The 16,120-nt window shown below is 37.9% G+C and overlaps 2 protein-coding genes across 2 annotated transcripts; both read right to left on the bottom strand.

The window, feature by feature from the left end:
- Nucleotides 1-488: 488 nt before the first annotated feature.
- On the bottom strand, nucleotides 489-4,055 carry veli (L27 and PDZ_signaling domain-containing protein veli). Its single transcript, XM_088232053.1, has one exon. The coding sequence runs from the start codon at nucleotides 3,914-3,916 to the stop codon at nucleotides 3,320-3,322; it is 597 nt and encodes a 198-aa protein (XP_088088179.1). The 5' UTR covers nucleotides 3,917-4,055; the 3' UTR covers nucleotides 489-3,319.
- Nucleotides 4,056-5,203: 1,148 nt separating this feature from the next.
- LOC148278001 (uncharacterized) lies at nucleotides 5,204-15,243 on the bottom strand. Its single transcript, XM_088232052.1, has 6 exons — nucleotides 13,991-15,243; nucleotides 13,631-13,810; nucleotides 11,061-11,259; nucleotides 8,843-8,946; nucleotides 6,945-7,118; nucleotides 5,204-5,414 (listed from the first exon to the last, which is right to left on the bottom strand). The coding sequence occupies exons 1-6, from the start codon at nucleotides 15,190-15,192 to the stop codon at nucleotides 5,318-5,320; spliced, it is 1,956 nt and encodes a 651-aa protein (XP_088088178.1). The 5' UTR covers nucleotides 15,193-15,243; the 3' UTR covers nucleotides 5,204-5,317.
- Nucleotides 15,244-16,120: the final 877 nt, after the last annotated feature.

Raw genomic sequence — 16,120 nt, 5'->3', positions numbered from 1 at the left:
CTCAGAGGCCCTTTCTTAATCTTAAATCTGACTCAAATTTACACTCTCGCCTGATTTCATCATTCGTAACAGTCATACATAGATTTCCCTCACATTAGTCTAAGAGATCGCATTTCAACCGCGTTCACTCGGCTTTCATCCTTCCTCTGTCAGTTCCATGTATGTTTTAAGTTTTGTAAAAGGCAATTTTGCCATATATGTTAATAAAATAAAATATGAATCATCAAGTCATAAGCCCTGTGGATGTCTAGACTTCTATATTACCTTTTCTAAAATGTCCTTCATCTCTGTTGTAATATGTTAATAGTATAATGTTGCGATCCGTGCAATTTAGCAAACATGTATGCGGCCTGAAGAAAAAAAAGGTTTAGTATGCCCGTTCTAGGGTGTGAATTAGGAAGAGCACATTCGCTCAACTTGTAGTGGGGCTCTGAGCCCATCGGAGCCAGCTCAGATAATTATATTAACTTGGAATAAAAACAAACACAAACGTTAATAATGATTTATATTATCTTAAATCATAAAACAATACATGCAGATGCATCATTACATAATTTAGATATATGAAAAAAAAAATACATTGAGGAATGTTAGACACGTCATTTAAATAATAATTTCGCTTAAGTAATCAATTTTTTGTCCGTCTTGTGATGTTGTGTTAAGCGCGTTTGGCTACCGCGCATCAGACCCTGGGTTTAATATCTGATAATTTCAACATTTAATATTTATTTTAAATGTATTTAATATAATTATACGTAACAATGGTAGTTTATCTAAGAAATAAATCATACGAGGACTGCTTAAGGGAGCTCGGGTCAAGTTCACTGGGAGCGCAGGCAGCGTGGTGACTCCATCTTAACTGAGCAATATAATGTACCCGAGTTGAAATCAATGTTCACTATGAATGAAAACCGCCATCTCAAAGGTCATTCATTGAAACTCAACACTGCCTCGTTCTCATCCGACCCCGGGAAGAACTTCCTGACAAACCGAGTTGTGGAGAAATGTGAGAAAGTGATCGGTGCTAGTTCAGTGAATGTTAACTAGATGCACACAGCAATGTATAATGTTTACTAACCATGTACACTTGTACACTTGATATACACGCGTCAGCTTAATAGCTGCTAGTGTATTATTAATAATAATGATAATATTTTGATAAAATCATAATTTTTGTAGTCATCGCGATGGGGAAAACATATTTTCAACAGCGACGAAGAACCTCTTTCTGAAATTTTTAATTATGGTCCTTAAAATATAGCTTGAATGGAATGACAGTTGTCAGCAAAAGTGACGACATAACTTTGTAGTAACGTCTAAGGAGTGATTTATATTGACACACCAAAAATCATTGGTATCTGGCATGTTCATTTGTTTTTTTAATACAATGCTTGACCTCTAAATCAACATAATTATATAAAATCAGCTTTAAAACTAAAAAAATAATAAACTAAACCTAATTATTAACAACGTTCTTACAAGGTAACATCATTTTGCAAAAACGTTAGAGATGGGACAAATTGATCGATGTAAATCGATCGAATTCAAAAATGATGTTCTTCATGAAAAAAAGCATAAATGTCTTATTTTTTGGTGAATAATTGTCTCAAACACTATAATAGGCTTGTTTTTGCGTTTTTATTTCAATTTTCGGAAATAGAGTTTCATGTTTGCATAAAAAAACTGATGAAATCGATTTGATCAATACATGGTCAGTGATCAATACTTTCCGTCACTATTCACATTAGTTTGGCAGCTGGCATTTTAATCAAGCTATATTTTAAGGACTATAGACACAGTCAAATGTTGCGTATCAAGATAAAACATATTGTAATTTAGACAAGTTGATCAGTAATACTGATATTATAGATTTTTTAAACTGCAGTATTTCATTGTTCCTGGCGTAAGGCGGATCACCTTACCTTCATGTAATAGATGATTGATCTACGCCGCATTCCGTATACCAATGCAGTACCCTATGCACCAGCGGGTGCAGAAAAGGGGACGATGATTGAACATAAATGATGCGGCCAGGTTAGAATAAACAAACAAAAGAGACAAATCAGTAGAAGGCAAATGGTAAAAAACATTCAAATGAATGTTTAAATGCAAACTTTCGACCCAATGAATAAATAGTTGTATAGAGTGAATGAACATATTAGCTAAATGTTATTAAATATCTGTATATAACTACTTACTGACTTTTCTACATCTACCTAAAATACAGGAGTTCAAATCTTACATACAAATAATAAAGGGTTAAAAGTAAATAATATGGAAATATTTCACATTACGAAAGATTTAAAATAATGTTCCTTTGATAAATAATCAAGCAACATTTCAATATAGCCCGTTTTACGATGTTCCACTGTAAAAGTGAATGAACTCTTTTTTTCTATGATATATTTTGTTGCCCTTTAATAATAAGGAATATTTTTATGTTTTTTTATATTTTTTATTTTTCCCGTTTTTAATTACTTTTAAAAAAAATACCATATAATCATTTAGAGAATATTTTATTTTCTCTTTCTTATGTAACACAAAAATATTATAACTGTCTATTTATTATAAGAGCAAAGATTCATAAACATTTCTTGTTGGAGTATACCCACGAACAGGCCATGCCTTGGTGGGATTTTTTGTTTACTATTTTTACTGTTAATATGTATTTCATTGCTATGCAATTATCCTTTTTTTAAATTAAAATAAACAAAAAAAATTAAATAATAAAAAAAATCAATTAAAAAAAAATCATCCTATTGAACCTATAAAGCTCATCCCCTCCCTTTCACCCCTCTGCCTTTTTTCAACTATTTCTCAAACAACATAGAATATTTTTATAATTTAATCAGTGCATGTTTGTACAAATCAGTGCATGTGCTTATTAAAATGCATGTCGTGTTGGTTTTATATTTTTGTGCAACAACTAAGGTGTAGGTGTACAGTGGGTTCTGCATGTTGGTTCAATTGGTGTCCTGACGAAACCGGTAGACATAGAAAGGTCGGTAAGCGGTTATATACAAATATTTAATAACATTTAGTAAAATGATTGACCACAAAGTGGATGCTTTGAATATTAAGAAAATATTACCAAGGTACAAAATCACTTGAATGCAAATAGTCCAATAAGAGTGCGCGTAATTCATTTTAATGCAAATTGACCGACGGATGAATCGCTTCAAACTTCACGCCGAATGAAAATGAGTAAAATCGATCGATTCAAAATTAAATAGAAAAATCAGCAGCGAGCAAATTGCGCAAACTTCCCTACAAATTAATAAATTAGAATAGTTTCAACCTCGGAGATAAACCAAATAATCTACTGGTAATTGTGTCGCCTCCGCGCCGCCCTCTGCTTGTCGAACCTCATCTCCATCTCTTCCAGGACCTTCGGCGTGTACCGGACCACCAGCTTCACGGACCCCGCGGCCTGCTTCAGCAGCTCCACGGCTCTCTCGTGGTTCTCCCCCTCGACGGAGACGCCGTTGACGGAGAGCAGCTGGTCGCCCCGCTTCAGCCCGCCGTGGCGGTCCGCCACGCCGCCGGGGATGATGCGCGAGATGTAGATCGGGCTGTTCTGCTCCTTGCCGCCCATGACGTTGAAGCCGAGCCCCTCCTCCGTCTTGGGCAGCTCGACCACGCGCGGGTGGGCGTGCCCCTCGGATGCGGCGAACGCGGCCACGGTCGCCTTGGCGGTGGCCGACGCCCGGATGTCCGCGGAGCCCTGGATGTCGACGGTCTCGTACACGTGCTCGTAGACCTCGCGCACGGCGTTGAGGAAGTCGCTCTGCAAGACTTTCTGCAGCGCCGCTAATTTCGTCGCGGGAACTTCGCCACTCTGCTGCAGTTTTTCCAACAGCTCGATCGATCTCTTGATGTCCCGCGCCAGCGTCAATGGCTCCGCCACGCCGCTCATGTTGACCAGTGTTGATGCTGTTTCTAATTCAGTAATGTTGAAATTAACGAATAGTCTAGATTGCTAATTAGACAATCGTGATCTAGAAATTTGACAGTTCTACTTCTATTGACATAATACGGTAGCCATTTATTTTTTTGTTGTCATTGCTACCAACTAACAACTGCATAATATTACAAGTAACGTGTTTTTTTAATATGGCAATATACTTACAATGTAAATATTAGCCATAAAAAATAAAAGTATAATATTCAAATCATTTAAAAGTGGCGATTATTAAAAAAAAAAAACAAAATACGCACATGTTTATATTGCACAAGTGCGCATATTTTCGATATTTATAATATTGGCTCATAAATTGTATATAACATAAAACGTCTCACAATTTTTGCATGTTGGCTACTTAAGTCACATTTAGATATAATAGTTTTTTTTTTCGAAATGTTTTTACATGGATTTGTGCCCTATTTCAGCTGCTACAAACACAATGTTACATTTACCATTCTGCACATTATAAAACATCCATCCAAAAACTTAAATTTCATTTTTTTGTGTCTTTTCAATAAAAAATATATTCACGTCAAGCGAATCGCTATCATCACATGGTCCTGTCCGTACGTGTTCACAAGAGAACAATGCGGCCACGCGCGGTGGTGAGGTAGTTATTTCAGTCACGAGGAAGAATGACAATATCCGACATAAGCCCCCCGTATAAATTACCAAACACACAGATAAAGGGGGAATGAAAGCAATAGAGATCTACTCAAATAAATGAGATTGAAATTGCGCTAAATGAAATTGACATTTAAAAAAATAATTCTGACGAAAAAATATTTTTTTTTTAGTATGAGCCAAACCGGTGGGAAGACCCTCGGTTTTTAAATATATAAGGGAGTCCTTTCTGTGGGTGCAGATCATGATGATTCCATACTTCGTTTGGCGAGGGGTGCGGATGAATGAGGATATCGGAAGCAAACAAAGAAGGAGTTACGGAGATATTTGCAAAAAAACTTTGAAAAAAGAATTGTGAGATTTGTAATTATGCTTCACCGACTCAATAGAGAATGCTTAGTTTGCGGTGTCAAGTAATATAATTGAAATCTGTTTTGGAAGATTCAGAGACGGTTTTGAATTACGCTATTATTTAGGTAGGTAGGCTTTTACGTATGGTTTATTTTGGCATTAATAACTAATTTTCCGTTTTTAGTGGAGATTTCTAAGTTTGCTTCTCGAATACACTCAGAAATATTAAATAAAAATACACAACAGAAATGAAAAAGTGTTTTATTCGTACAAAGTTTTACCATTTTTTTACAGTATTTTTGACTAAACATTTTTTTACAACACAGTAAAATAACATTTCAAATTGATAAGTTAATTTATTTAGTATATTTATATTTTCTATATTTGGCTATTATTATTTTTGATCGTCAAGTAGACCTTAAAGAGTTTGACTTCTGTGGCGCACTGATTCATCTCATTTATCATACTGAGATATCTGAAACACAAAAACATCGACATGATAACTGGACATGACATGGGCGACACGGCGCGGCTGGTGTCCGGCTGCCTCGAGCCCGCATCGGTGCGCAAATTTTACCACATGCTAGGAATTGCTCCACCTAACATAAGGAGAAATGTAGCAGCCGAAACCGAGAGACACAAACAGATCCACGGCCCTAGACACCCTCTTTACGGCTCCTCCGAGACTGGGATCGAGAAGGAGTTTCCTCGAAGTCGCGACTGACTCGAAGACCTCTGCAGAAAAACGCACGAGGATCTGTGCAGAGAGAAACTCGGTGATAGGCTCCAGAGCCCAGAGCCAGAGCTTCATTATCCAGATAATGAAATCTGAAAGTACAAACACCGCCCACAGTTAGGCTTCCCTACTGAGTAGACGTGGAAAGTTCTCAAGAGACTAAGGGCAAAGGTGACTAGGTGCAAATATAATCGAAATAGATTGCACCTTGGACTGGACAATTCACGTAGATAATGTTTCAGCAAAAGTTAAAAAACCTGTTTATGTATTTAATACCCTAAGAAACATTCTTGACAAAAAAACTTTAAATCAAGTATACTACTAAATGTGTCAAACCATTATAGATTACGGAATAATTGCATAGGGTGGAGCCAGCAAAAGTGCTATGCATACCTTGGAAATAACGCAAAAGTAAGTATGGCTCTGCTCGGGGTCCCTATCAGAACACCCATAACAGAGGTGTTTGAACGAGTAGGTGTTCTGGACGTCAGGCAACTGTACGCTAGGGCACTTCACGTTCACACACACAATAATGGTGGCAGTAAATATAATACAATCTATGAAACAAGATAAAAAAGAGACAACTATTTGTGCCACTTAAAATGCCAACATCGTTTGGTCAGAGGAGTCACATGTACCTTGCTCCCAAAATTTACAACACTCTACCTCTTGATTTAAAATTGAATACCAATAAACAGAAATTCAATTTATTGGTTAAAAAATGGCTTCTGGATTTGGGTCCTGAAAACTGCCTCGAGATGGTCAGCCCACCAAAACAGTAGTCTATTTGAACTCGGAGTTATTGTTGCGTTTCTGCTATTTATGTTTTATGTTTATATCAATACAGTGTTATTTATTATATTTATCATGTACTAGAACATAAAATTAAAATAATGTGAATGAATGCCTCGACACGGGTTATGCCCAGTGGTTCATATAGAAAAGAAAAAATATAATGTTTTACGTGAAATAAAACAATAAAATCAACAGAGACGGGGTTTTCTGGAGGGAGATGATATGACCTGCGGTTGTGGAGAGGTGCAGGATGTTCCTCATCTGCTGCGGTTCCACAGATGCGGCTGACTTGTGAAGAGGATGGCCACTGACAAGGCGATATCTGTCGCTGCACATTGGAGTGGCAAGGTCTGAAGTCCAGACCCGATAAATAAGTACCGGATGGTGTTAAAGCTTAAAAGCATTTTTCAAAATAGTATGTTGTATTTAGTATTTGATTTTTTTGTCTTTTTATTATTATTAGGACGGACATACCCTATGGCTAGATTTTCCGGCTTAGTGTACATGAGGATGTGCTCCTTGGGCCAGTTGGTGGCGAGGTAGAGCTTGCTGGAGGCGCCCGACTTCCACACAGCGCAGCTGCCGTGTATGGACGTGTACAGGAAGCCCAGGGAATCCTTGCCCGCGAAGAACGCTTCCAAAGCCAACCTGGATACGACACAAACGAGTGTTACATATTATTAGGTCTTAACATAAGTTTTGTCTGTTTTTTTCCAAATTTAAAAATTACCACCAAAGTAAAACAAAATGGTAGAGGTTATACATGATTTGAAAGAAAATTTTCTGCTCTACTAGATAATGTGAATGCTTTTACATTACATTATTTGATTTAATTACAAGCCTTCAAAATGGAGTGTGAAGCAGATAAAAGCGAGCATTTTTGACATCTCCGTGTGTTTCCATCTGTTTGCGTTCAATCGAGGGAATAAAGCTGCTCGCGATATTTGCGCAGTGTGTGGTGAAAATGCTAAGAGTTCTGTGGCTTGGATCTATAAGGGCCAATGTTGTAAATCGTAATATTACAGGAAAATAATTATTTATCCATTTTATGGCGTTACAACGAATTGTTTGACGTCTTTCGTAACAAATATTATTAAAAAAACATTACAATACATGCATGTGTGAATAAAATAATTAAATATAAATTTTTTGTTGACATTGACTCTGCAAAATGGTGGCAAGAAAAGTATGAAATCCGATACTGGCCCTTCTAGATCCAAGCCACAGAATCATTTACTAATTTGTTGTAAAATAACAAAGGAGAATACATTATTGACTATAAATGTTGATGTCCTGGATGAACATATTAAGTTTTCCAAAACGAAAGCCATTTTCAGGAGTTTGTTTGTTCACAGGTTTAGATTTTGTCTAAGAGAAGAGACCATTGCGAGACATTTCACACACATTTATATACTGTTGAGTGTGCTATCCAGATGTCTATTGCAATATATGTTCCACTTTCCATTATGTTGTATCCCAACTCAACACAGGGCTCTTGGCCTCATAGAGTTAGGAATACGTTATTATTTTTTTGTAATATCTATGCATTTGTATGAATAAAAATATGTTAATAAAAAAAAAATGATGGACAAAGAAAGCCAGCAACTGTAGACAAATAATCTAACTTCGAGATACTGAGAATATATCGGCAAACATTTCTGCTGCATCCAAAACAATTTTGCATCCGAGGCTTCGACGGTTACCTTTATTTATTTATTGTGTGTGCAGAGTTTAATTCCACATTAAATTTGGTAATGTGTCCGAAATAAAACAAGTTTATTGGATTATAATTCTACTTTATTTTTCACAAAATATACAAAGGGACGCGTTTTGTTTTGTTAGGACATTTTCAAACAAACTAACTTAAATATTTACAAAGTTTCCTTATATACTAAAAATAATTGCTGTTTTATGTTTGTGGATTTCTATACAAGCCAAAATAATTAATGTAATTAAAAATCAATTAGGGTATATTTTAGAAAAACATTTTGGTTATATTGGAGAAAATTAAATAGTGGAAGGTATTCCCCAATATAATCAATATTTACGTAATTATTTTACTAATTTTAAAGTCATACCCTTACAAATATTTTTAAATAATGGAAGGTTTTCTCCAATATAACCACTAGACTCAGGATAACCTAATTGATTTTTAATTACTCTACTTATTTTGGCTTGTATAGAAATCCACAAACATAAAACAGCAATTATTTTTAGTATATAAGGAAACTTTGTAAATATTTAAGTTAGTTTGTTTGAAAATGTCCTAACAAAACAAAACGCTTCCCTTTGTATATTTTATGAAAAATAAAGTAGAATTATAATCCAATAAACTTGTTTTATTTTGGATACATTACCAAATTCAAGGTTACCTTAATTTTTCTAAAACATCTTCGCAGGCGTCAATACTTTGCGTGAACATTTCTTCTATCTCAAAGTGGACGTGCTTCTTCTCGAGAATAAAGTCATGAACAACCTGTAATTATAACATAAATTTTCAAAACTGCTCGTGCAATCATCATTCATCATTCATCATTCATGATAATATGTCCTATCCCTGTTCATAAAAGTGTCTAATGCTGCATTATTAAAATACTGGCGTATTTATTCTCCCAGACGACAGATCAATCTTTTTTTCAACAATGTTTAAGTATGTCCAAATGCTTGCAGACTGGCTGGATTTCCTCCCTCCATTCATATGAAAAATTTATTTCAACATAGAGGGAAAACATTATTGAGCAGGGATTATCGAAGTCTAGGCATTTACAGGGCTTAAGACCTGTCTGAACTGCGTAACATTCGGCATTGTGCCCACCTTTGAACATCCACATTTCCTCAACTCTTCCATCTGTTGACTTTGGTGAAGTAAAAAAGCTAAAACCTTTATCACGCGGGTGAGATTCATCCGGCTGAACCAAATCACCTACCAGGCAATGCCTGAAAACAATTTTTAAATTTGTATACTTCTTCTTTCAGCAAGTAGTGAATTCAACAATGTTTGAGTATGTCCAAATGCTTGCAGACTGGCTGGATTTCCTCCCTAGAGAGTTTTTTAATCTTTTTTTATTTGATTTTTTTTATATCAAAATACATTACATGTATGAGTTACAATTACTCATTTTGGGCCTTAAAATAATTACATTTATTATAATGTACATTCATGACAGAACACACAATTATTATAAACACAAAAATATTACAGGAAGCAAAATAAAAATCAAAATACAAATACACTAATACAGTAAAACCTTGATTTTACGTTTTCCCGCTTTTTACACCGAAATATTTAGGTCTCATTTTTTTCCATACATTCTCATTCAAATATTCCCCCCCATTAACACCCCGGTTTTACGTCGAATTTTTTTCATAACTCATTCGATCTGTCAAAAGGCGAGCCGCGCGCCGCCGGCGCCGCGTGAATGGAGAATAAAATCGAGGTAAATAAAAAAAAGTGTAAATTATTGTCTCAAACTAAATTTAAAGTAGGTGCAGTGTAATTGACCATTTTGTTTAAGTGTGTAATTTTGACATTTAACTAAATAGTGACATGCAGTTGACGCATGTTAAGGAATAGATCAAGTCTTTTCATCGATAAATTACGATGCAGAAAGTTAAAAAAATTGGCAATAGAAATATTATTTTATGTTATAAACATAATGTGAAAAGGAGATATTTTAAGCAGTTATCATAAAAGTGTGAAACAGTTTTGAGCGATGTAAATGACAGTTGAAATTTTGTGGTGCCATACTAAAAAAGTAATTCAATGTAAATAAAATTTCCCAATATTAAGGGAAAAACAGCATTTTATGCTAATTCAAAAATTTATTTTCGTGTTTTTAAGGTTAAGTATATAGATAAAATTATTTAAACATGAACACATTGTAGTGTTGCTTGAAAAAATACAAAATATGAATAACCCCCAATCATGACAGTTCTTACAATTTTTCTGCAGTATATTTAGTATAGTCTTGTACAATAATTACATTTTAAAGAAATTTCACTTTATCCATACACCTATTTAATCGTTTTGTATTCCCAGATTCTGATGTATGGGAGCAAAGTATGCACTTGGAAAAACAGGGATGAAAGTAGGCTGAATGCTGTCAAAATGCGATCTCTCAGGCGAATGTGTGGTAAAACTATGTATGATAGATGTGCAAATGTCGAGATCCATACATTATGTAAGGCTGAGATAAGCATTATCGACAAAATCAAGAAAGGGGCTCTGCGCTGGTTTGGACATGTAGAGCGGCGATGAGCAGCGAAAGAACGGCTAAGAATATTTATAATGCAAATGTTGATGGATGCAGAAATAGAGGAAGACCGAGAAAAACATGGTCCAATCCAACAAATACTTGAAGATGGACATGTAAAAAGTCGGAATAATCGGCGCGCGTGCATGAGAAGATGTATGAACGTAGAGGAAGCGAGATCTGTATGCAAAGATAGAGTGATGTGGCATTTTATCCTCTCTTCCTACCCTAACGGCGCGGTGGTTTGTTTGTTTTTTTTATTTAATGACTTTATCTAGAATTTAGGCCCAAAGATGGCGGGAAGAATCCAGATTCTGATGCAGCATGTGTGGCCAACCTGAGAGGGATGCAGAGTGCCCCGTTTGGCGATGAAGTCGCAGCCCAGTTTCCTCTCCGAGGCGGCGCGAAGCTCGTTGCCGATGGCCGCGATGTCTCCCAAGGTCGCGCTGCTCCACAGGCTGATGTCCAGCAGCTGCCGCATCACCAGCCCCGCGACGCTCCAAGTGATGGAGTTCTTCGCGGCCATTGTCCCGCACCTGATGTTGACACATTTGTGAGTACACTTTTTACTTTAATTATTGACAAAAAATCGTGGAAAAGTTTTCAATAGATTGAGGTATTCTACACTGATATTCCTCTGTGGAACTGCATTTTAATTAAAACAATAAAAATATTTACTTTATATACATATCGCGGGCAAGTGACAAAATCAATAATGTTCAGGTTTTAGTGTTTTTCTAGAGTTCAATTGCTTCTCAAAGATCAGATTTTTCAAGTAGGTGGTTGGTAATTTTACATTATACCTACGGTACTTTCAACTTAATCGTGAAGTATAAACATATTAAAAAAACATTATCACATTTAAATAAAAAAAATAATTAAAAAACTTAGTCAATATTACCTGTAAAATTTGTCATGAAATTTGGAGGTAGAATTTTATTTTATAACTGTTCCGGACGCGTAATATAGAACGATAAGAAATATAAATATATAATCAAATAACTAGATAGAATCCCCGGTAAATGTACAGAACTGAGTGCTAGGCTCTTTGTAAAGATAAAGTAGTCACTTTCGAGCCTGGCCTCAGTATTACCGGGGTAAAATATAGCTAGTAAAATATAAAGAATGTAATTTAAAATAAAAATTATGATCATCATGTTGTGCGCGTCGCGGCTGCCGACGAAATGGCCCGTACGGGCGTTAAGCGCCCGTATTTACGCCACCTGCGGCCGGCGGCATGTAGTGAGTGGCGGGGGAGAAATACCCCCACCACTCCCAGGCAGCCGGCGCGGGTGGGACGGCTGACTCACGGGGCCCGACGCGCATCGCTTTATAAGGCGTGTAACCGACCGAATAAATTTAGTTGAGTTCCTAACTCTGAACAGTTCAGACGTGTTTTATTCCGTTCTCCGCCCTGTTTGCCCTCCTGCACTTCGCTCCGCTCTGCCTGCTGACTGCCTTCACCTCTCTGCACCACTTGGACCGGGTGGAAAGTCCTTTTCAGGGCTATTGAGGTTGACTTGCGGTCGGCGCAGCTGCGCTCCCACCTTCCGACTTTGTCTTTGACTCTGTCTGGGAGGGCGGCTTCCCACTTACGCCGGGAAGCTTGACTGCGGCAGACGCGGGTGACGAACCAGCGCACAAAAACGTGGTAACGCGTACGTTACAATAACTATAAATTATGTTTTTGGGATTTTTTATTTCAATAATCCATTTTTTTTATATTTATGAAGGTCAAATAAACACAGAAATACAAAATAAACAAAAAATAACTTATATTTATAACTTAATTAATAAATAATTGAGAAGTGTTACGTAATAATCTTTGATTTGATTCGATTCAACAATGTTTGATTATGTCCAAATGCTTGCAGACTGGCTGAATTTCCTCCCTAGGGAGGTGTTCATATTTAAATTTATTTCAACAGAGAGGTGGCCACTTAAACCAGCCAATGACAGGTCATAAGTCCTGTAAATGCCTAGACTTCCATATTCCCTTCTCAAAAATGTTTTCCCTCTCTGTTGAAATAAATTTTATTAATGAACTTTTTATAAAAAAATCGTATCTGGTGACATCACCTACAAGTCGACTAACTGTTACTTAGTCAATTCTTTGGATCTTACATTTACTAATAAAAGTGACTATGTGTGTTGGTCAGTTTTACTTGTCAAAAATCTGTGAGCTTCTATCTAATGGTCACATATTTTACAAATTAAATTATTTTTAGAGTGTCGGATCAACTTGGCATTTTTACCAGTCAAGCATTATGCTAATACGATGTCAATAATCTCAATTTTGTCATTTTTGCACTTTTCATCACTTTTACTTGTATAACCACGATATGTTGGTATACATGCTCATGAAGTATGCAAAAATTTTCAGCCGTATTCATTGTTTACTTTGTCTGAGGCAGCCGCTAAGGTTAGACATGTTTTTATGAGCTCGGCAATTTTCGTTCGTGAAAAAAAATGAATCAAGAATTTGTATCAAATTTCGTGTAAAAAATTAAATAAAATGTGTAAAATGTTAACAAAGGCCAATGGTGAGTCTGCTATGAGTAAAACAAGAGTTTACGAGTGGTACAAGCGTTTCCAAGATGGCCTTGAAGACGTTGAAGATGATGAACGGCCCGGACGCCCCAGCACATCAACAACCGATGAAAACGTGGAAAAAGGGAATGAAAGTGAAAAATTTTGACAATCGGACTCTCCAAACCCGCGAAATTAAAAAAATTCCCGTTATTTACTAAACCCACCTCGTATAATAGCTGGTTTTTAATTCCTTCAAAAGCCACATACTCTCACATTTCCATTGTATCGCAGAATTCATCATCAATCCTCTGATGATATCTGTAAAAATCTAAGAAAAACAGTTTCGGATTTAGGAAGGCAGGATGTAATGTTTACCTGGCGCCCACGAGGAAGGAGCGGCCGCCGCCCGCGTGCACGTAGGCTGTGGCGGCGTGCTCCGGGTGGCGGCACGCGGCGGCGCCGCCCCCCGCCGCGCGCTCCGGGCAGCGGGGGCTCGCCAGGCGCTCCTCGCCCGTCTTGCGACGCCACGAGGCCCTCACGCCCGTTATCGTGAACCTGCCACAGAATTTATTTATGGATGTCAAATGATTTTCATATAAAATTATTTTAGGAGTCCTCCTCACTAGTGAAACCTGTTCTTAGGAAGACTGTACTGATCAAATATTTTTTTGGAGATCTTGATTTCTAAATTAATTTTATAAAATTGTATAAATTCCAATTTGTGTCTAGACCTACCTGTTAGTTCCTGGTCCCGAGTCGAGGGTATTCATGACGAAGAAGTCAGCCAGAGCCTTGGTGCTCTCAAAGGCCACCAGTGTCGGCTTCCCGTAGCCCATGTGGACCTTCTCCGAGCAGAGTCCGTGCGGGTCCCACATGAACACGACGCACTGGTCGCTGTGGAAGCAGATCTCCGACACGGGAACATCGGCCAGGCGGGAATCTTCATCGATGAGTTCATCCACTCCCTCGAGAACGTGATCCATCACCGAAAGAACGGAGCCATGTACGGAGAGTAATTCGAATACGGATTCTTTAACCTCTTCGACTAGTTCTTCGTCTCCTTCTTCGATTTCTTCTTTAGGCCTTGTTTCTTCTCTAACTTCTTCTTTGACATCAGCAACTTCTTCCTTTATTTCCGTGGTTTCCTCCGCGGTATCGCGGCCTTCTTGGGCGTCGTCGGCTCCTTCGTGACTTTCAGTTTTGGTTTCGACACTGGATTTAGATTTTTCATCCTTTACACTTGCGGCCTCAGATTTGATTTCTTCACTTTTTGGTGCGGAGGCGATTGATTTAGTATTCTCGGCCTTATGTTCCGGCTCGGTGGGTTCTGACTCCGGGTCTTCTTCGGCCTGTTCAGAAGCTCTATGTGACCTGGGTGCCGCTGTCGGTTGGTGTTGCTCTCTCTTCTCCCTCTCCGGACAGTGATGGGTCGGAGCCGACGGAAGCTGCGGAGGTTCGGCAGTTTCTTTGCCTTTCCCCTTTCCTTTACCTTTGTCCTTTCCTTTGCCTTTGTCCTTATCTTTCTTACCTCCTTTCGCTGGCTTGGGCGGTGCAGGAGGAGAGTAGACTATTTCTGCAGCCTTTACGATAGTGATCATTACAGCTTCATCAGGCGCTACGCCGAATTCATCAGGATAGAACATTTCTCGCATGTCTTGCAACGACGAATCTTCGTGAGTTTCAATTTTCGCGTCTTCGTCTTCATCGTCCCCCTCCTCCGCATCATTTTCATCATCTTTTACTTCTGAATCCCCTTCTTCGTTAGCTTGTTTGGATCGGTCGATTCTAAGCATCTCGGACGAAGTGATTCCTTCGATTAGTTTTCTGGCCTCTTCTTTCCGCTGCCTTTTGATCTCCTCCTTCTGTTCCCGCTCTACTTTTCTGAACGCGATAACTTTCTTTTCATGCCTATACTTGCTATAAAACTCTGGATCCATCAGCCAAATGGCAACGAAATAGTTCCTCGAAGCCAAAATACCGTGGCACCATCCGCCCTGCAACAGAATCCGGTCATTAGTCTGGAATAGTGGAGAAGTCATTAATAACCTAGAAAAATGCAATGACTAAAACAAATGTTTTGATATGACGGGTCATGAATGAACACTAGAAGAACGGTACTCTGAGAGCCTTCGTAAGTTTTGATTGTTCTTTCTCTCTTGAGTGTCCAGGCGGGTGAAGAATACAGTTATGTGCGTAAAATGGAACCAAAACCCTGGACGAGAGGTTTCTACAAAATATTTAACAGTTATATTGGGACAATATATCAAACCAAGAACGGTACTCTGAGAGCCTTCGTAAGTTTTGATTGTTCTATCTCTCTTCAGTGTCCAGGCGGATGAAGAATACAGTTATGTGCGTAAAATGGAACCAGAACCCTGGACGAGAGGTTTCTACAAAATATTTAAATAGTTATATTAGGACAACATATCAAATCAGGGCAATGGTTCGACATTATTAAGGTATAGTACTCTGCAATAGTGAGAGTATTTGCCCCTTAAACATAGTTTCACTGATGTGAAGGTGTCCATCTCCTGAGCGATAATGTTCAGCTGCCTGACTGCTCTTCCAATCGGCAAACCAGAGGCGGGTTGGTCTTGGAAGCCGGGAGGTGAAACAGTCCTGACATAAAAATTGATACTCTCTAAAAGTTCTCGATAAAACCTCTTACTAGTCTGAAAAGATGCGTCAGTGTGAACCTTCGAAGCTGCAAACTGTCAGTCCCAAGCATACCCAAGAGGAATGCAGTGAGACAGAGCCATGGATAACTACCATACTCCCTCATGTAAAGATACATTATAATTTTTTTCTGAATCCCCTCCAACATAGGGAATTTCTCGTCTTGTGCGGACTCCATATCACCGAGGA

Source organism: Micrasema longulum, unplaced genomic scaffold, assembly GCF_059751315.1.
Source record: "Micrasema longulum isolate JH-2025_06_02 unplaced genomic scaffold, ASM5975131v1 h1tg000941l, whole genome shotgun sequence".
NCBI classification, from domain to species: Eukaryota; Metazoa; Arthropoda; class Insecta; order Trichoptera; family Brachycentridae; genus Micrasema; species Micrasema longulum.
The sequence above is the reverse complement of the archived record's forward strand: the minus strand, read 5'-3'. Positions and strand labels throughout refer to the sequence as shown.